Raw genomic sequence first — 21,933 nt, forward strand, 5'->3', positions numbered from 1 at the left:
TAGTTTTCTTTTCCAATACATCAGTCTCTCTTCCTTGCTCCTTTTCTATTTCCCCTCTTTGGGAAGGGGGGAAGAGGGGAGGGGGTGACAGAAAGTACCTGTCATTCGTCTGGAGCCAGCCCAGCTCTAACCCTTGACAAACAGTGTGCAGGCAATGCCTTTTATTTTGTTTGCTACTACATTATCAAATCAATCCATGTGATGGAGAGCTCTGTCTTTTCACCATGCCCAAAGTCTGAAAGGAAATACTTGAAAGGTTTGTGTATATAATGGTCATGGGCCAAGTTCTCTCACAAAGGTCACTGGGACTGAACGCCAGTAATTCCCTCCCACAAAAGGCAAGTCAGGAGAAGGGTGGAGTTGGGACCTGAGTCACCAGCCCTAAACATGCACCTATGGTTACAACTACAGCACAAAGACGTTGCAGCACAGGATACTAATCCCACTCAAACCGATTTGCTTTTATTTATGACTATTAATCTGTATAACCTCAGGAGTCCCAACTGGACATGAACCCTACATTGTCCTTCTCCCTGAAAGCTTTCACTCTAAGGAAGCTTAGCTTCTAAATGAGGTCAAGATGGAGAAAATCTGGGATGAAGCTCTGGAGAGTGGCTCTCCTGACTCATCCACCGTTACTTTTTGGCATCCTGTCAACAAAATGCCTTATTCTTCTCCCAGGTTGGGAGCATAGCTGGTTGTATGATGGGAAGTAACTGTATTGGGGTCACAGAGTAAGTGCATATCTGGTCTTACAACAGGACATGCTCCCTCAGACAATGGGCTCTGCAAGCAGGTTTCACCATATACAACTGCTTATGTATGTCCTCCATGATGGAGAATGATTGCACTTGGTCACGTGATAGAAATATGTCTGATGAGGCCAGGTCCTGAGACTCCTATCCTGTAGACAGGATACAGTACGTAGGTAACTCATGACATAAAAGGTTAACAGTGAAACAACAATCAGGAGTACGATGGTTTTAGCCCACTGGCTGCTGCATTTTGTCAAAGTTTTGAAGACTTCGTGGCAAAAGAGAATGTTAGGAAAGCATGTGATTTTTTTCATTTATTTATTTTTATATACTTCAGGTTTTCAGTTTCATGGAGAAAATGGATGTCTAAAGATTTGCAAAGCAGATCTCAGATCTAAACCACAGGAAAAATTAATAGAAACTTGGTATAACTTGTTTAAGTATTTGGTTACAGGAAAGGCGATTTCAACAGGCCATCTTTAGTTCTGAGTTTTGGTAAAAACTCTTGTACTTCTGAGGCTGCATTATGCTTTACGCCATTAAGCAGTACTGTATTTTCTCTTGATCATTTCAGGACATTCCTTAATTATATTAACTCCTTTTAGCCATCCCTTTTCTGTTTTTTTTCCCCCTACAAAATTGTATTTGATGGTCCCATACATCACCAAGACAGATGTCCATGCAGCATGAACTTTATTTATAAAGGATGCATTAGACATGAAAGTCACACTTCATTAGAAAGTTTAAATTAACTAATGAATTGGTGAAAACTGAACAGGTAATATTATTTACATAGCACAACGCTTGCCTTTCTCCCCAGAACTGAAAGTGAACTCTCACTCTGAAACAAGGACAGTGAAATACAGAAACACACTGATTTCTAGCAGTTACCCTGTAAATAATGATTTAAGCCACTCAAACTTCCTGAATTTATCTTTTCCCCGTACATGAAGCTAAATTAGCTCTCTGGCATAGTCATACTGATACCTGCATTTCACGGCCATTGCTGTGATGGACTCAACCACCTAATGGCATTTCATCGGTATAAAATCAACAACCCTCCCAATGGTGTATCCAGCAGGAAGGGACTGTGTAAATATTAGATGTCTTCTGACAATGCCTATACTCATCCTTCCTTCACCTGAACTGAGTGAAGTTAACATTGATTTTATAAAGACAAACAGGAAGTCTGCAACTCAGAGAGTATTTCCAAAAACATGGACAAAACCATGATCACTGACTTCACATTTACAGCGTACAAAATACCATGACGCCTGGTGCCATTCGAACATGTTTTTAGATTTCCACCTGAATTCCACCCAGAAGTAATCTCCATTTTCTCACTCTTTTTAGGCACCTTGGCAAGAAAATATCCCCAGAAAGTGTATTGGGAGTGTTTCAGAACCGTCTCATCTGCTGGGCTCAGCTTGAAGCCTGCAGCCAGTGAAAAGATTTAATCAGAAAGCAGGAAATGCCACTGTTCTATATGTAATAAGTCACTTCCAGGTCAGTTTCACCATTTGATCTCTTCAGTTACTCACGGTAATTTCAGTTTCAGGTTTAAATGTTCAGATCTTATTTTAAAATCTACTTTCCTGACTCTTCCTTATGCTAATAAAACCAGACATAATTACACTTCTATCCCAAGAGTCCTGTGTGGTAAAGCTATGCAGTGTGGCACCTCTTCCAAAAATTAAGGCTCCAACTGAATTCCCACTATTAAAGAAATATACTTTACAAATCTTCTTATAAAAAGCCTACCTGGATCAATCAGTAGCAGTATGCTACAAAACAAGTGTAAGAATTCCTGTTGCCTCATGCCAACTGTTAGATAAATAAGACTTGTAAAACAAAATCTGCCCCTAAATTTACATTTCCTATTTGTGGAATGTACAAAAAGTTTTCTAAAACTCTTAGTTATGAACTTGCATGTGGTCTTTTTTGTCACAGAAGTGCACTCATTGACCATCCTTCTGATCCAAAATTATTTCCTCCACACAGAGTAGTAAGTTTCTGCGTCTCTCCTGGGAATTAGGAATGACTTCCATCAGACAATTAAATTAGAAAAGTTACTTCAATGTTTGAAAATACGAGTGTAAAGAGTTTGATTAGATAATCATTCTAATAAACAATGAAAACAGTCCTGTTTCTGTTCAGAAAGCAGAGCCTCTCGAAAGTAATTTCATGAAATGGCAGCAATTAGTCTCATGTCATTCAGGAATTGTGTCTCTTTTCAGTTAAATATGTCGTCCAGTCAGGAAGAAAAGTGGTCTGTCCTCTTTTGCATTGGCAGTCTGGAATTCATCCCGCAGTCGGAACTGCCATTCGTCTTCCAGCTCTAGCCGGACAACAGTCTGGCGAAGAGAATTGCGATCTTGACAAATCACACACAGGGTCGCACCTAAGCAAACAGTTAAAAAGAAACCCACATGAGTGTCGCCTTTGCTCTCCGATCACCCAGATTCCACCACCTCTTAACATGTAAAACTCCACCACTTTCACAGCAGGAGCTGCAAATGGGTTTGGGATAAAAATAAGACATGCACGTAGGACTGAGGAGAGCTAGCTTCAGCTCCCTATATATCAGGATCTTCTTGTGTAACTTGAAGTATCTAGTATTCATCTGGTAAACAGGACTAACAACACATCTCCTACTCTTTAGGGTAAGGAAAGGTAAAACTGTCAGGTCTAAGAAGGTGGTGATGGGTCCTGGCAGAAGACAAGATAAACCCCTACATTCATTACTTTTCTAGCCCTACAGATCATTATTTTGTTGAGGGAAACTCTCACTCAGCAAAACACACCACAAGTCAATTGCCATGAGGGCTGACTAAGCTCTTTGTGTTGTACTGACAGAAATGGTCTAAATATGTCCGTAAAAGGTCACAAACTTTAGCATTTTTCAGGTTGGTAAACTAATGTACTGGAAAAGAAAAGTCTGGTCTGTATGGCCGTGAACACAGGCGAATCCAGAATGCCAAAGAAATATAATATTTTTAATAAACGGTTATCGGCTGTCTTGACTGGCATGCCGATACCTTTTTAACTTGCTTGCATGATTTCCTGCCTTCTGAGAAAACTACCCAAGAGGAATACTTGCCAGCATTCAATAATCTGAATGAGAGATGGTGAGGTAAGTGGAAATGCCCCAGACAAAAAAAGAAAAAAGCTGAGAATATAATACAAAGAAACAAGACAGACACTCGTGTGGTGTTTAATACTCATGTGGCAGGTTAGAAAATCAAGTAGACTGCCAAGGAAGGTGGAGAAATCCCAGATTGAATAGACTTTGTGCCACACTCTATAAAAATTGTCTGGTTTATGCAAAATGAAACTGATTGATAACTTCTGATCACTCAAAAAACACAGTACAAAAGCACTCCTTTCATTTGCAGATACTCTGATAGCCTTTTTAGAGAAACTACAGGCTTCTTACAAAGTGGACACTGCTCCAGGATGAGCACAGACACCGGCACTCTGTGGCTTCAGTGGTGTGTGCAGGTAAAACCACCGTACACCCCAGTTTGCACTTTGCTACACATAGCTACAGGAAAATGTATGAACTGCAGTAAGGAGCACAGCAGTTCATACCCACTCTGCCTGTTTCCAGAAGGCATTCCCACAGTGTTCTTCCTCCAGTGACAGTTACAGCTGTGGGTGAAACAAATCCCCACAACACTAAATGCCTCAGATGTTAGCAGAACAATCCAAAAGAAGTTTGCAATGCTACTGCCTGCAATACGAATGGAAGTTATTGGTCTCCACTGCTATCCACTGTCAAGGGCTACATGGAGAAAATGATTACTAGGAATGAATTTTAAATAAACCAGCTTCTATTTCCAAGGATCGTAAATAGATTTTGATAGTGGCTTGTCCACCACTCATTTTCTATCAAAAATTAGAAAACCTGCAAGATCACAATCGCGAAATGCTTCATACATAAATCTTAAACACTCTGTTTTCAAACATAAACTAAGGCATTACGCATATACAGAAGTGATACACAGTGATATAGAACCAGCATTGCTGCAGAAAGGCAGGACTTACAGCACTGTTATATACTACTTTACTACAGTACAGAGCCAGCATGATCAAGCATCAAAGATAGATAGGATGTATAAAGACAAATATGAATACAGGCATATATATGTATATATTTTACATTTTCATATCAAATATGTTTTTTCCCAGGTTCCCAGAGACAAGGTCATATAATTCTCTGTAATAAATTTATTGCAGCTCACCTTTAAGAAAATGAAACTTCTTCAAAAAGCTGGCTACAACAAAGGAGTCACAGAGATATAGCAGGAGACCACTGAATGTCAAACCAGAGGAACTGATATTCAGAGAGTGAGGCCGAGAACTCACATAGCAAACTGCAATCTGATTGAGAGAGGGGAAAAAATGTTAACATTTTTAAAGCTTTTATATAAAGCTAAGACATGATACCAAGCTTTCAGTATTTGTACCGGATTAAAATTCAGACTTGTGTTCCAACTCCATATATTGCGATCTTTATAGTTCCTTCCTAAATGTCCTTCTATTTATTAAAAAATCTAAATAAAAGAACTATTTGTAACAATGTATTATTCATTACTATTCATTACTATTATAATCTTGACGTTTAGATATGATAGGGTTTGAAAGCTGATGTAACAATAGCTTCCTACAACCACAATGCTGTGACCTGCCCGGCACATTTATCTATACGTGAGTAAATATAGTAACTGGGCAGTCGGACACAAAAAGAACTCTCTAGAAATGCCCAGTTTCATTTACATTACGAGGAGATTACTCAAGTCAGTACTAGAGTTGTGCATATTCATGAATGAATGAGGTTTCCTCTTGTCTAGTTTGTTTTTATGGCTACTCCCCAAATCCACTAGGAGCCATGAATATCTACAACGTTCTTTCAAGATTTATAGATTTAAATTAAGAAATCTTCCACGCAAGGCTTTCTTTCCAAAGTGCCGTTGTACTACTTAGTTGGGCAGACCCTCATCTGGCATAAATCAGCATGATTCAGTGGAGAACGGTTGATGCACAGCAGCTGAGACTCTGGCCCAGAATGACTATATTCCTTCAATCCTATTGTATCATATTCCAGCACAGGTAACAGTTCCAGAACCGAACTAAACTCATTTCATGTGCTGAACGGGTTAGAGCTGAAAGGATGTGATGGATGAAGACAGTAACTGTACACTGCCCTTCCACAGAGTTTTGTTCTTTCAAACATGGTGGGAACATAAACCTGTAAGAGCTCAGCCAGAAAGGAAATTAAAAGATACAGTTCAAAATGTTCTGGGAACAGCATATATGGGAAGGTTATTACAGAGCTGTTGTGGTTAAAATATCTAGCAAATCCAGCAAGACTGAATTTCGTTTAGTATTCAAGTCAGGTGAAAAGGTAAAACCACTTTCTCTCTCCTGAACACCACTAACTTCACACTTCCACCTGATCTAGATTGAAGTATGACCTTGGCTTTAGATTCAAATTAATCAGCAAGGGCCAACAGCTCCTGAGATCTAATGTCAGGTTCCCCCATTCTGACTGTTTTCTCAGTATTTGCTTCTCTGCCTCAGCCTATCAATCAGAAGTGAATGAATAAAGTTGTATTTTGAAGTGCTTTCTAAGGGCTAGCTAGTATTTGTAAAACACTCGTCTGGAATAAACTTGCTCTAGGAAGGGCCAAATTATAGCAGACTGAGAAAATATTTCTTAAGGAAAAATGTGCTCTGTGTTAATTCAGAATCTAACATAATTCACAGACTATATTAGCATTTAGGACAACTGTGGTATTGTTCTCCATGTACTTTATTTGAAGCCTCTGATAATATCTCTAAGGGACTCAGAATTTTATTTTAACGTTACAGGGATCTAATACCTGATTCTTCAAAGGACGTGTAACTATTATTAAGAAATGCATCAACAAACTCCTCCAAAACATAATCTATACATTTCTAGAGCCGATTGGAGATTATTTTGTTCAGTACCTGTGGTCCTAAGTTAAGGTAACAGTCCACAGATAGCACTGGATGGCTATAATTCTTCAGTGAGAGGGGGAAGAAGCGATGGCTGTGATACTGGAGGTATTTTTCAAGGAGCAACTGAGCAGGTGCTGCCAAGAAGGTATGCTTGCTGTCAGGAGCACAAATGTACTGAGCAGGGGAGATTGAAACTGGAGTGTCAGATACCTACGAGGAAAAAATATTTCTGGTAGAGATCAAACCTGATCAAACAAGTTGTATTTATCTGAATTCTGGTTTGTATAAAATATGTACCTATCTTACAAATCTGAAGATTTATACAAGAAACAAAGTCATTCAGCCAAAAATATCTGCTACCAGAAAAGTTTCAGTTTCACAGAATTATATTTGTATTTATAGAGCCTTCTTAAGTGTCTTCTTTGAACCCAAAGTACTCCTACATATGAAGTCATATGAAGATGAGCAATTCAATAGCTGTAGATAAAAAACTCAGTGTGAATGGTTACTTGGATCGTAAAGAGACAGTTCAGGTATTTTTAAAAGTTTTAAAGGAAAAATATTAAGGAAAGGTGATTTTATGCCAAGAATATTGTGGATTTCAGAAATAAATATTTTTTTAAAACCACACACAGAAGACAAATCCCATTACGGGCAACTGGTGATATACCAAAATACCTCAGCTCTCCTGGTTACGGGGTACAAAAAGGGAAAATAGAATTTTAACAACAATGAAACAAAGGTCTCAGTTCCCACCTTAGACTTAACATGGAAGGATCGCTGTCCTCCTACTGCAATTTGCTTTTTCATGACGCTGAACTGATTGAATCGACAGATGAGAAGACCAGCACTGTGGACACGCAAGTTGAAATCAACGTCATCACATGAAAATCTGGAAAGAATAAAACCATAGCAGTTCAGAGGAATGTTTCTCATCATACACTAAGAAATACAATCACTCAGGGTTTTTGATCAGCACTGTAGAAAGGTGTCAAACATACCGTCAGTCCACCAGTGCCTATCAGGAAAGACAGAAAGAGGCTTCAGCTTTGTGATAGGCTGTAGTAGGGTAGAATCAGTTCAAGAAGATTAGAGTGAGAGAGGGAACCACTTAGGGAGGAATGGGGAAAGAAACACAGAGGAAAGTAGAAGGAGAAAAGTAATAAATTGCCAGGGAAAAGTCTTAGGAGTTAAAGTATGTTCTTTTTTTGATTTGTCAAACGCACAGAGGTCTCTGACTACTCATCTTCCCCTTAGAATATGAATACCCAGTAAATTTTTAAATGTTCCTCTACAGAAATAGTCATCTTACATTAGAGACAAAAACTATTTGAAGACAAGGAGTCTTGTCTTAATACAATAGAACTGCTGAGACATAGGAATAAATTAAGCAGAATGAGGCCAAACATCCCATAGCTAAATATGTCCCATTTTAAGAATAAGATGGAAAAGAATAAAAGGCAAACTTCTAAAGCTGACTAAATTCAAATACTCTGGCCTTTGGAAAATTCAGACCTAGTTCTTCATTTCGAATGTATATGCTACATACAAAATCATTTGCAGAACCATTGGGTTAATATTCAGGGCTTGGGTTTAAGAGAGCTGAGGAATTACTGTAACAGTTGACATCAGTGAGAAACATGGCATTTAATTATAAGTTTTTAAAATCTTGACTTTGACCTTAGTAATATTTACATGGATATATGTTATACGTGACTACCAGTATCTTTGTGTTTTAAAATGGATATTTTTCTTTGCCTGCCCAGGCTTGGCATGCCATACCATACTTCAGGCTCCACAGCACCCACACAGGACTGTGGTGAGTCACACACGGCTTAAAGACACACGCAGGAAATGGGTGGTGTGATCGGGCATTCCCGACATTTTAACATTCCTGCCCGTACTCCTATCATTTTGCTTTATTGTTGTTCTCTTCATTAGCCCTTCACAATGCTTCATAAGATAGTAAGTTCTGTACTAAAAGATGCATGAGTGCAAGTTAAAAATGCTCTTTTAAAATGTCAGGCTGGTCATGATAGAAATTGAGGTCATCTGTTTACCCACAGAATAATGAAAGCAGAATTGCTTCCCTGCAGTTATAAGTAAACTTGTACTTCAAAAGACATCTTACTGAGATAGGAGAGTTCTGAGAAGTACAGAGACTGATGTTTAGTTCTCTAAGTCTAGGTGTGCAGAGCCATTCTGGATTACTGGTCTATCCCACCTAGCTCACACAAAAACACATGTAGATTTCATGTCCCATCTGTCAGCCCCATATGAATATCCTGCATATTCAGAGGTGCCTAAAGACTGGCTTTAGACAAGTGAGTCATCACTCTAGCAATTCCTACTTCTTTGTGTTGTAATAAATGCTTGTCCCTCAGAAATGGGGCCAAAATCAGAGTTTATTTCACATAGATCAGTGAAACTCTGTGAAATGATGTACCTAGTGAATAAAGTTCTGGTACCTGACAAAGATGATTAGAGGACTGAAGCATCTGTCTTATGAGGAAAGACTGAGAGACCTGGGTTTGTTTAGCCTGGAGAAGACTGAAGGGATCTTATCAATGATTATAAATATCTAAAGAGTGGGTGCCAAGAGGATGGGGCCAGTCTCTTTTCAGTGGTGCCCAGCGATAGTGTAAGTGGAAATGGGCACATGGGAATGCAGGATGTTCAATCTGAACAGGAGGGAAAAGGTTTTTTATTGTGAGGGTGACAGAGCACTGGAACAGGCTGCCCAGAGAGGTTGTGGAGTCTCCTTCTTTGGAGACACTCAAAACCAACCCACCTGGACATGATCCTGTGCAACCTGCTTTAGGTGAACCTGCTTTAGCAGGGGAGTTGGACTAGATGATGTCCAGAGGTCCTTCCAACCCCTACCATTCTGTGATTCTGAAACTGTGGTGATACTGTGTATTGCAATATTATAATCTGATATATCCTGTGTGGCACAATAAATCAAAGAAAAAATGGGATTTCTGAGACAGATGGATGTGAGAAATAACCACCAATATATTCCTTTCTTCTGATTGCCCTGATGAGCACACATGCAGTATGCACGTGCTACTCAGGATAAAAAGCCCAGCTATGTCTCAATTCCATGTCAGAACAAGACTTGGTTATACACCATTAACCCAATCGCCCCAGTTTGATTTGGAAGGGGCTGCAAGTAGGAGAGCGGGAGATGTATGGTGTTTCCCAAAAGGCCACTTTAGACTAGGCAACTAAGGGACCAATGCTGAAGGGCACACTGCTGAGTATATCTACCCTGTGATTGAAATATAAGTGATTTATTTGGAATTATGTAAATTTGATGTCTTTTTCCAACTGACGGCAATTTGGTAAGGATTGGAATCATCAAGTAAGAAAACAAAATCCTCCACAAAACCAACAAGAGTGTTTGTAAAACTTCCTTTATTTGTTTCATTCTCTCTATTGAAAGATGCTACTGATTCACTTACCTGTTCTGATTGTACTGTACATTCTGTGTCAGATCGACATTCAGCATAATAAAATCATGCACATGGCAGCAGGAGAATGGTTCCTTGATCTCAGCACTGTTTGTTTTACTGGACCATTTCCTCATCCCAATTAAGGCATAATGAGTGACATTGGGAGTTGCTTCTATATGCTGCAGAATTTGCTTCAAGGAAACATTCCTTTCAGTCCACATATAATCACTAAAATAATTACGAAAATGTGTTAATTTTAAATGTATAAAGAATATTCAGAATCTCATTCAGATGAAGAGCAATTCTTAACCACTGGAAGTGGTTATGAGTATCAGGTAGATAACTTCAGTGTTGTCTTACTTTACTACAACTTTTTGTCTCTCACTCTAATCAAAACTTAACTAGTGCTTATGTGGTAGGGACTGATATAACATATCTGAAACTTAGTCTGGATGTTTCAAACTTTAAAATTTTTAAAGTTACCTAGATAATGCTCCAAATTGCTCTGGGAGAGTTGCTGACTTTGCTCCATAACCTAAGCGCAATGTATAAGATTCTCCTTGCCCACCCCTAGAGACCAAAAATCTCAGTTTTCACTGAGTTTAGTCCTCTTTGAAGGTTTGCTGTAAATTCTGCATAGCACTGTTCTAGGAATATATAAAAATATCTAGTACAATCAATGTTCTAAAGTAATGAAAACAAAAATACTTGTTTGGGGATTTGGGGAGCTATTAAAGGAGCCATACAGACTGGGACTGACAAAAGAGCCAGAGGAAATCAGTTGCACAATTCGCACAGGAATGTCTTTTTGCTTCCTTAGAAAAATCCTGTTAAAAACGTACATGTGGATGCCCATGTTTTCTCAGTGCATCAAGGATTGTTTACAGAACCTGAAATCTGCAGTTCGAGTAACTCTTGTTTGAACTGGAGTCAAGCTATACAGCAAAGGCTGCAGGTCACTTAAACCCTCAGGGAACAGGAATGAAAAATGGGCACAAAACTATGTGCTATGCAAAGGCAGATATCTGGGGAAAACATTTCTCTCATCAGGCAAATATTCTCTGCGTGGAGACGGTTGTTAGCATGTCAAACGTAATTTCAAAACTGATATGCAGTGAAAGGTTAAAAGACATCAGCTGGAAAAGCATACATTACTCTACCTTTTCCTGTCTCCTGAACAATCAACATCTACCGCATTCCACATAACACAGGAGTCATCTGAAATGACAATGAAAGGCCAGATATCCTGCGGTTTTATCCCTAGCTCCTCCTGCCGATTTCGTTCAAGCTCCAAGTTATGATAAGACAACTCTTTTATCAGGAAGTGCGCAGCACCTGAAACCAAGGACATAAACCATCAGATTAAAAGTAGAGGCAGAAATTGTTTGCTTTTAACTTAGATGCCTTTTGAAGTGAATATTTCTGCAGACTAGGGTATGAATCACTCTGAAGATATTAACACCCTAACACTCCCCAGAGCCAACTTACTTTGTCACTTGCCATGCAAAGGGCTTATAGGGCCCCACTGGGACACACACAAAATGAAGCCTGACTTCTTTAAAGATTCACTAGTGTCTTAATGGTTTAGCAACTAATTCTTTTAACCTGACAGGTATTAGCTCCACTAGCATCTCTTAGTGTAAACATCTAGAGATATTTATTGATCAATTAATTAATACTTGAACCATTACCCCTGATTATCTACTTTGAAAGCTGTCTAGAAGTTATTCCAGCAGTAAAAGGAAGTTGCCGAATATTTCACAGATACTGTATCAGCAGAACCTACCTAAGAAATGTACCTAAGCAGTGCTTCAACGCCTATGCAAACAGTACTTAATTTCCACCAGAAAACAGAGTGGGTAACTCCATGTAGTCAACATCCTCAGCTCCCTTTAAAATCAATAGAGGAGAGTAAGTACTTCTAGGGTGTAATTCATCTAGCATGTTTTAGGTGACCTGCATTAAGTGAATTGCATCTTCAACTGCGACATGTTGTCTTCAAAGAGAGTCCAGATCACCAGATCGGATATGCTGGCTACAAGGAGTGTGTCTACATTTCACCGTTGAGGAACATCGAGGTGGAAGGGCCCAAGTCCTATGTCCCCATTAGTTAGAACTTTATGTTATACTTACCTACTCCTGCACTGTTGAAAATGCTTGGAAGAACAAGCATGATGTGGTTTGGCCAATACTTCTTATATATGGCCATTTCATATTCCTTGACAACTAGAACATGCAAATGGCTGGCTCCATCCATTGCATGATATAAATTGAAGAGTCCATGTTCATGACGACCAGTGGTGGGTGTAAAAGTGGGGCTTTTTATGTAATCTTCACTCTGTAAATATAAGGAAGTGTCACTTTCTACATTAAGCTGGAGGATGTTTAAACAACGAGAACCAGATCCTTCAGGGGAATAAATCAGATTCACTGACGCTGGACAAACTGCTACATTTTAAATCAGCTTAAAAGGAAAATAAGCAACTTTTTCAAGAGTTGGGAAAATGAAAACTCTATCATTTAGCTTATTTGACTGGTGAGTCTGGATGGGACTGCTAGCCTTGACATGCCAAGTGCACAGGGACCTTGAGGCTAGATCTGGAAGAAGATTTAGGTCCATATGACATAAGATGGTAAGAAACGCCTTACTCCAAAACTGCAGTTCAAGCTTTCTGACTGGCTGTCACCCAGTCTTGAATGCATTGAAACTCACTAGGTATTTCCAAGTTTGATAGTTCAGCTTCTGAAAGCCCTGTGTCTACAGACATCCAGGACTGTTCCAGGCTGGGCAATGGATTTCAGCCTGCTTTCTACTAAAGTCATTAATGACCATGAATAAAAGTGTGCCTCTTTACAGAGACTCTCCAGAGCCATTACAATTAAGCACTCCAGATTTAAAATTGTCAAACCACAGAATGGTGGATGTGATTCCAGTGGAGTTCACAAAGAGAATTTAGAGTGAATCGAGAAAAATATTTTATAAAAATTTAATACTTTAGGTTTATATCCCACAGCACTTTCCAAGCTTGTGGCAAGATTGCAGGCACCATTTCAGAGCAAGTGAAAAGGAAAAAAAGCAAAGGAAGAATAAATAATTTTTGGCAGAGCCTCAAAGCAGGTCAGTGGCAGAAGAAAGAAAAGAATCCACAATGACCCAGTGCACTGTTCTGACTGTGTAACCAAGTACAAGTTTACTGAGTGAGAAAGAGCAGGAGGGTTCATCCTCACATTGCATAGTTGCTGTTGTGTTGCTGCCTGGCTTCTCCTATTTCAAAGTTGAACCGGACAAAAAAGCCCGAACTGGTGGGTGGTATTGGTTGTCTGGTTTTTTTGTAGGAAGCAGCTTATTTTCTCCAGGACAGAAGTGCTACTGCTCACTACTGTTGCACAAATTACTTCAATACTCCAAGTAGTGTGGCCTGAGCAAGGCATAGGTTCATCTTAGACATGATATTAGGAGTCACTCTAAAGGCCAACATCAGAGTTTGCAGAACTGATTTGATGGAAGATCTTACAAAGTGTTTTCTGCAAGCATGATGTGATTCTTTGGACAGTCTTGAAACCATGACAAAGATTCTTTAAAAGCCTTATTTTTATATGTAAGCAACTGAGCATTTATGCAGAATAAGACAGGATAATCCACTGCCTTTTCTACACTAAAAAAACCTGCTTCCTGTTAGTGACTGCATGATAAACAAAACTAAGTCTCTGAGGCTTATTGATGAAACCATTCTCACTTTAACAACTTAAACCCATAAGCAAAAACCTTTTGCCCCAGATAAGAGTGTTTATACCAAAGGATCAACCTTGATAACGAGCAAAAGAAAGAGCTTATTCATGGCTTAGCATCAGGACACCTTCATTATCTCTTCACAGCAGGACCAGAAGTGTAAAGACCCCTAATTCAACAAACTTCAAAATTGGTGATGTCTCTCTCCTATTTATGGCCATAAATATAATTGCCTGTGTACCTTATCTGTGACTAGTGGTAGCCTCATGCTTTCCAGTTGTCTTCCTGGTTGGCTAAAGACAAAATGATGCTCCTTTGACTTTGGAATAATAAAATGCAGCTGGATCTCTTCTCCCAGCATAGAATAGGAAAAGGCAAATGCATGCAGAGTGGACTCATAAAGCTGAGAATGAGAAAAAACAGGTTAATTCCAGTGGTTAGAGACAAACTACAAGGTCTCAGTGTAGTTGATACACATTTATAACATTACCAAACAGACTACAATTCCTTACTGTATTGCATTTCATTTTATCTCATGATTCACTAGGTGTTAAGCAATGTCCCTTAGGATCGAGCACTAAAGAAAATATATAAACTGTTTCCTCTTTTGAAACTATTGCAGATGGTACCAATACTTACAGGCCACTCCCAGCTTTCAGAAATACTGACATATAAAACCCAGTATTTGCATTGCTAATACCTTCTTCTTCACATGCTAGTAGGCAGGAAATTGGAGGGTTACTCTCAGCAGTAACACTCTGTATGCCGCATATAGACTGTCTATAATGGACTACTTCTGTATCAGAAGTAGCACCTCTTGCAGTTACTCAGGTGACCATGTAAGCAAGTCCTAGCGGGAATAGTTTACTGAAAAAGTAGTTTAAAGCAGTATAATCTGTGTAGAACACAGATTACAGTACGGAATAAACTAGTGTAAATGAGGTGAGGATCAGTCCCCTGATGTCCTCAGACCTGCAGTCTGGTGAAGGCCGGAAAACCTCAAGAAATAACAAAACCTGTAAATCAGTTGGTTTTAACACACACACATACACCTTCTAAGACAATTCAAATACAGTGAATGAACACAAACCTGTGTTTGGGTTGTGTCTGCTTCAGATTCTGATCCACAGAGTAATATCTGGAAATATTTACCTGGTACCTGGGATTGAAACCCATGTACTGATGGCACTGTTCACAGTGATGGTAGGTGTTATATGCTGCGTACTTGGACAATCTCATCCTAGTTGTTTGACGGCGTGTATACATATCCTCTTGTCTCCTGGTCATTAATCTGTCTATTAAAAAATAAATATCTTAAATGTAACATATATGCAAGGCCAGAATGGGTTCCCTTGTGACAAACTGATCCTGTCACTGTAGTTAGCTTCTAGGAATGATGGCAGGATGAAACACATGCAAAGCAAACTATTAACGCATTCTGAGCACAGTATGTTTTATAAATTGTGACGTACAGCAAAGGGGACCACAAAGAAGTAGATGCAAATTCATTATTATGATAATTCTGTACAGATTTCACATAAGGTTGAGATGTAAACAAAGCCAGATTATTAAAATTATTATTGCTGATGTTGTTATTATTGGTTGAATGTTTGAAAAGTAATAAATAATTAAAAAGAGTCTTATGACAGACATTTGTTATCCTGTGATGGACATCACAGTAGATTACTGAAATGAACTTAGCAAATTTAGTCATGTTGTTCTTTAGCAATTATCCACATTTATGAAGTTATCTCCTTTGCGGGAGACTGAATGAAGATGAGAAGTAATTTCTGCTCAAAAGAACTTTCCTTATGTCATCTGGCCAAACATTTCACTCAGATTTTCAGCATCAGATCAGGTTGCTTAAGATTGTTCCTTGTCCTGTCAAGTTTCGAAAATCACTGAGTGGACTTTTCACAGTCTAACCTTCACATTCTAACCTTCACTGTTTATAGTCTGAAGCTTTGAACAAATCAGACTTGCATCTTCATATTTTGGGTCGTGGATGGTGTAGTCGAAAGGCATCTTCTTAAATGTCTCCAAATCTGGCCACATATGTCCAGGCTGATGGTAGTAGTGATCAGATTCTTCTTTTATGTCTGTGATTTTATTGAAAAATAAGAATTCATGTAATTACAATTTTTAAAGCTCTTTATATTGCTATAGATAGTTTGGTTATGCCTATTAATCCTGCATGATTTTTTTCTTTCATCATTCTGAGGAAACAATATTATTGTGCATTAAAAGGTGCACCTTTGAATAAATGTACCTCAAACCTCAAGGCAATTCTGGCTCTTAAACCTTTGTTAGCAATTTAAGACCTCTGTAATCTTGCTGGAGCAGTCGGTGGAACGACGACAAAAATACTGCCAAGGGTCTGGTAAAGCTGATCTACCTGCATCTAGGCATTTGGAGTGTTTCCACTGACCACCACATTTGTGAACTCAGTTGAGGACAGATACGTTATTCTCACTGAGGAGAAGAAGCCCTTTTGAAGCTTCAGAGAATGAAGTATTAAGTCCAGTGCAGAGTTAAAGTCAAATGCCCCTTCTAGTGATAAGACCAGGATAATCAAAGATAATTCACCCTAGGGTAGGAGAAAAATAGTAAATGGTGTTGGCACAATGTGCAGTGAAATTGTGCCTTTTTCTAAAGTAGGTTAACTGACATAAAAACCCAAATGCACACAAGTCATTACAAAACACTTTTCTACCTTTGTCAAAGGATGAAAGATCTGACAAGACTAAAATGAACAGTAGTGAGGAGTTCAGTTTTGGGGTCAGCTCTAAGCTGCTGTAAAAAGACAGAACTCCGTGTGTCTGAGTATAGACTGATTATTGGCAACAGGAGACCCTGTCTTTTGGCACCCAAAGTAAATATGAAATTCAGGTGGAACTAGTCAGATGATTAAATTATCTTCATGCCCTGACCAAGTTGCCTCTAAAATCTTGCCTAAAATACAGAGGATTGCTTGCACAAACTTCTCCCCTAGCAGGCCAGGTAGCTTTTCCACAGGTTTTGCCATAAATCTAAGGGGATGGCTGCCTCTTTTTCAAGCACAGCTCAGTCTGGGGAAGACTCCTGGGTATCACCCCAAAAAGCCCTCAGAGACAAGAGATGAGAAACAGTCCCACAGTGAAATGTCTGAACAGCTTCCAGCCAGGGTCTGATGGAGGTAGCTAGCAGGCAGATAGCACCCACCTTCTTAATGAGAGGAAGACTAAACTGATGAGTAAAATAATAAAATATTCTTAAGTATCAGTTGAAGATCACACAAAAATTTTCTTATGTCAATAATGTAAATTAATTGCAAAGAGGAACAGCACAGAATGTACACCTACTTTTCAATTTAACATAACAATTTCATACAGTCTCCAGAAGCAAATATTTTTACACCAAGAACTTACTAATGTTGATTTCTTCCTCATCATAAACATCCACTTCTGTCAGTCTAATTAGCATTCGGGACAAAATACTGAGGAACTGCAGATAGGCACCCGTTTTCCCTATCTGTAAACATAGCAATTAGAAAAAAACAATAGTAAACTTTCATTTTTCAATGTGTAACTTTTCCACATATCTGGAAATTTCAGCTGCAGTAAAAGCAAATATTAATATTCAGTGCTTGCATATCCTTGTATTTGTATATTCCTTGGCATAAATGAAATGCTGAAAGGTTCAACAGTTTTGTCCTCTCTATGCAGGAACCTAGTTTGGAAAATGCATTTCATATCACAGGTCTAATTACAGGCCCACAGGTAAGAATTTTGTCTCCTGTTATAGCTTCTACATAGGAAATTAACTTCTAAAAATTCATACAAGCTCATAAAATATTCAAAAAAACCTCCTCAGCCTACAAGATAACAAGAATTCCCTTGACCCTTTCGTATTTACCAGTACTCTGACTATCCTGAAGAACAAAGTGGCATGTATCTATAGGAGAACTCGTGCAGGCCACTTCCACTCCTGGAGGACGTGATATATATAAAACGGCGTTGTTCCACTACTGTTGCTGAAAATATATTATTTCCCTTCCACAGTTTTAAAGTTTAAAACTTTTTTAAAGTTTAAACCTTTTAAAAGTCCATTTAAAAAATATCCTGAGTATAACTTTCTCCTTTCTTTTTACCCACCATATAGCCCACCCACTATATATATTTTCTCTTCATTATGCCAAATAGAATTGCTGTCCTTTAATAGCTGAAAGGTATAAGCCACAGCTAACGATTTACTCAATGGATTGTTCTATATCTTCCACACGACATTTTCTGATGATAACATCAAGTAAACGACGTCATATCTAAGCAGACAGGTTTACAAACCATTACACTTGAACAGGAAGCAGTACACAATGGGTTTCAATAAGAAAAAAAGAGATCAGCAAGCTCATGTCACTCTCACAGGAGAATGAACACGCTGTGATTTTGTGTGAGTGAGTTCTGAGTTCAGCCACAGAATGGCACCAATGTCCAGCTGACACCTTAAGACTAATGTCACACTTGTGCAGGATGAGGTTAACATGCAGGTCAGTTATGATAGAATCTGCTGCAACTGCCTGATTTCACAAAGTGGTATCAGATTTTGGACTGTCTATATTACTACTGAATTGAAAACCCATCTGCACTGCCATTACTGCTAGGACACCCTAGAGGCATAGGGTGTTCAATTACTAAGTATAGTATTGAATCTAGTATTTTCCATATATGTCAAGTGAGATTTTCATTTTCTTGACATTTGAGAAAGGGAGTCTCTGAAGCTGAAGCACGAGTAGGTAAACATTTGTTTTGGTCCAAGTTCCATATCTGTTGTACTTAATAAATCAGATTGCATTTAAACAGTTGCTTGCCAAGGGTTGAGAAGAGTGCCAATATCCCTGCTGAGAGTCAGATAAGCCTTTCAGGTACACATGATAGACCATGTCTCTCTGTGCACACAACTCTCTGTGATTCAGGAGTAACACGGGGGAAAAAGTCACCTTGAAGAGAAAAAATGATAGCATGGATCATAGTCAGCCCACAGACCAGATGTTTCTCACTCCTAGTCTGAGTTTCTTCGTAAAATCCATTGAGACTAATGAGAATCTTTATACTGACCCTGGAACAAGGCTCTAAACTTGATTGCAATGGCTACTGATTGGTAAGCTAAACAAAAACGTCTTAAACTTCCCACATCTGAGGCAATCCTGATGATGCTTTATTCTAGAAGAAAATACTTTCAATGTTTTCTCTCAAGTCTGAAACTACCTTTGCATGCCCTTATGAACGTATTCTTTTAATGCACCTCTGATCCATCATTTCATTAAACACAGGGTGGCCTGACAGATTTAACAGTTCTCTGATTTCAAACAAATGAGAGATCATTTGTCAAAAATACACAACATGTTTCCTTGGTATCAGATATCTACGTGAAAAACTAATTCCTAATTATATACTTTATAAACTTAGAATTGTCAACAGAACAACAGGCTGAAAACCTTACTTCTTCTTTTGGTAACAAACTGTCTGTCTAAGACTCTGAAGGAGAGAGATTCCAGTCAGAGAAATTACGTGAGCCTCTATGCTTATTCATAGAAGTGACATCCAAAAGTGCAGATGCAACAGGTCACTGGACATCAGGACCTCTAGAAGTACCTTATTGTTCTTACATGTTGCTATAAAGTATCACCTGATTTAAGTCTTCACATTCAGAGAAATATGGCAAAAAGGGGAAATAATTCCATAAGGCTTTTCTATTTTAATTTCCAGGTGAGATATTTCTTCACATATCACGGCAGTGTTTTTCAGACTGTGGTCTGTGAACCAGTGATGATTCATAGAAAACACGCTGATGCTCCACAGACAGCTGGTCAGATGGTGCTGGCTGTTCTCCTTGTTTCCACTTGCTACTTTCTTCTAAAACACTGGTAACAATAGGTACATTAAATATTACCCTAGCATTTTTCTTACATAAGCTGAACAGTATATAAGCCCATTGCAATATGATTTTAATAGGAGTAGAGGAAAACCAAATATGGGCAGCAGTTTTGATCTTTATAAAGTGTCTTAAGATGTGCTTGCTTCATTTTCTGGATGTGATGCCACAGGACTCAGCTGTGATAATGAGCAGCTTCCACGCTTAAGGAAAATGCTAGTTCTAAGTTGTAATATCCAGTTAAAAAAACAAAGGTACAAAATCTTGATTTAGAGTTTGGGGAACTTTAAGATGAATGTTTCTAAGAAAAATATTTTAGTGAATTTAGACTTCCTTATAGGCATTTTCTAGCCATATGTGTTCTGGGTGAAACAGGTATATTCTTCAGGAAGAACTGAGCAATGTAAAATGAATAAACATGTGAAGAGTGTCTTTTAGGAACTGCTCCAACTGTATGGCCCAATGCAAAAGCAGGAGATAACCTGCACTGTGGAGACAGCTGGAGAAGACCTGGAGTTTCAAGTAAAAGAAGTGGTATCAAGGCTGAAATTCATTGCTGTAGAGAGGGTCACCAGGACCTATTCAGTATTGGGAAAAAAGAGGTTTGATAGTGAGAAGGGGTGAATACCATGCCCTGGAAAAGAACTGTTGAATAAATAAGCTGCCTGTTTAATTATAATGATTTAAATGGCAAGTACTAAGTATGTGAAGCATCAAAACCTTCTCACAGAAGTGTACCATGCTCTCAGAAGTCCCTGAATAACTCTTCTGAAAATCACAGATTTACATTGTTGATCCCTAACCAAACAAATACCAAAGAAATATTTACCTATCAATTAATCTGGATATTTAGGGTGGCTTTGGGAATAGTATCTTTGTGGGGTTTGATGTGTATGCATATAAAATTCTAAGAAAAATTGTCAGAGCCTGTGCTTTTTGTTTCAGGTGGAAATGAACAATATCTCTCTTCCAGAATGTATTCATTTTTATGCTGCAGATACGAAATTCAGTTTCTTGATTATATAATACCTCTATCTTTGTCAAACATTGACAGTTTAGATCAAAGGAACAGACAGTGAAAAACTGCTCAACAGAGTACTTTTTGGAATCCTTTATGAGTTTGCAGGAGGACCCAATATGAAAAGCCCATTTTTGCTATTTCTACTCTACTGCACCATAAACTTGGGTGTACAGTCATTCAACAAATATCAGTCGGTAGATTCCTTTTGCAATGGATGGACACAGAAGAGTGACAAGTTAAATCGGCAACCATCTCTAGCTTCATTTTTGGGCTGATGTTACAGTAACTGGAAACATGGGCCTTTGTCTGGATTTGGACTTATACTTTTTGACTTCTGAGGTTCACAGGACATACATACGCTCTCAGTAGGCATTGGTATCTCTTCTATCTTGTTGCTTCATACTTCAGCAGAACATGAGAGGCACAAAATTACCTTGAGCACGTAACATGTGATTCGAACTAGGAGATATCTTGTTCGGGGATAAGTGCTAAATATTCTTAGACAATTTAGAATCTGCTAATGTCAAACTGGCCTTCCTGCATGTATTGTTTATGACAGCTTCTGTTTCTGTCTGCTGAGTGGAGGAAATAGAAAAAATACCTTAATTACAAACTCCCAACTGTCTTTGGATCGATCATAAGAAAGTGGTTTTGTGAGGATCTTTGATCTTTATTTAAAATGTAAATGCAGGTTCAAGTTTAACAAACTGAAATTATACATGAAATTTATCTCTTAAGCAAACTAGCTTTTAAAATATTTTAATGGAGACAAACTGACAATTAACATTGCTGCAGCTTACTCTCCACCAAAAAAAAAACACCTTTATGAATAATATTATGAATTATGAATAATATTACGAATATAATATATATTCATAATATAATATTATGAATAGAATTATGAATAATAATAACTAATCCACTTTTTCTGAGATTATGATAAAATTAAACAAAATAAACCAATACCTTGTTCTTATTACACACCTGTGGTGGCCCACTCAGCAGCAGCCTCCTTGGGTGGAAGGTGTCCATTCTGCTCTCATTTCTATTGTTGTAGTCCATATGGATTGGCTTGGG

General features: G+C 38.4%; 1 protein-coding gene across 3 annotated transcripts in view; it reads right to left on the bottom strand.

The window, feature by feature from the left end:
• Nucleotides 1-2,877: 2,877 nt before the first annotated feature.
• Nucleotides 2,878-21,933, bottom strand: part of GREB1 (growth regulation by estrogen in breast cancer 1) — a 54,767-nt gene continuing 35,711 nt past the window's right edge. For all 3 annotated transcript variants that reach the window (XM_010137133.1, XM_010137131.1, XM_010137132.1), the window contains 12 exons: nt 21,841-21,933; nt 17,333-17,435; nt 15,866-16,024; nt 15,078-15,220; nt 14,167-14,328; nt 12,329-12,533; nt 11,356-11,530; nt 10,205-10,423; nt 7,497-7,632; nt 6,750-6,950; nt 5,000-5,138; nt 2,878-3,156 (listed from right to left, as the gene is read on the bottom strand). The exon at nt 21,841-21,933 is cut by the window's right edge and continues 4 nt beyond it. In XM_010137133.1, coding sequence (XP_010135435.1) covers nt 2,993-3,156; nt 5,000-5,138; nt 6,750-6,950; nt 7,497-7,632; nt 10,205-10,423; nt 11,356-11,530; nt 12,329-12,533; nt 14,167-14,328; nt 15,078-15,220; nt 15,866-16,024; nt 17,333-17,435; nt 21,841-21,933 — 1,899 coding nt within the window. In that variant the 3' untranslated portion in view covers nt 2,878-2,992. The remainder of the gene's footprint in view (nt 3,157-4,999; nt 5,139-6,749; nt 6,951-7,496; nt 7,633-10,204; nt 10,424-11,355; nt 11,531-12,328; nt 12,534-14,166; nt 14,329-15,077; nt 15,221-15,865; nt 16,025-17,332; nt 17,436-21,840) is intronic.

Source organism: Buceros rhinoceros, unplaced genomic scaffold (assembly GCF_000710305.1).
Source record: "Buceros rhinoceros silvestris isolate BGI_N320 unplaced genomic scaffold, ASM71030v1 scaffold8715, whole genome shotgun sequence".
Lineage (NCBI taxonomy): Eukaryota > Metazoa > Chordata > Aves > Bucerotiformes > Bucerotidae > Buceros > Buceros rhinoceros.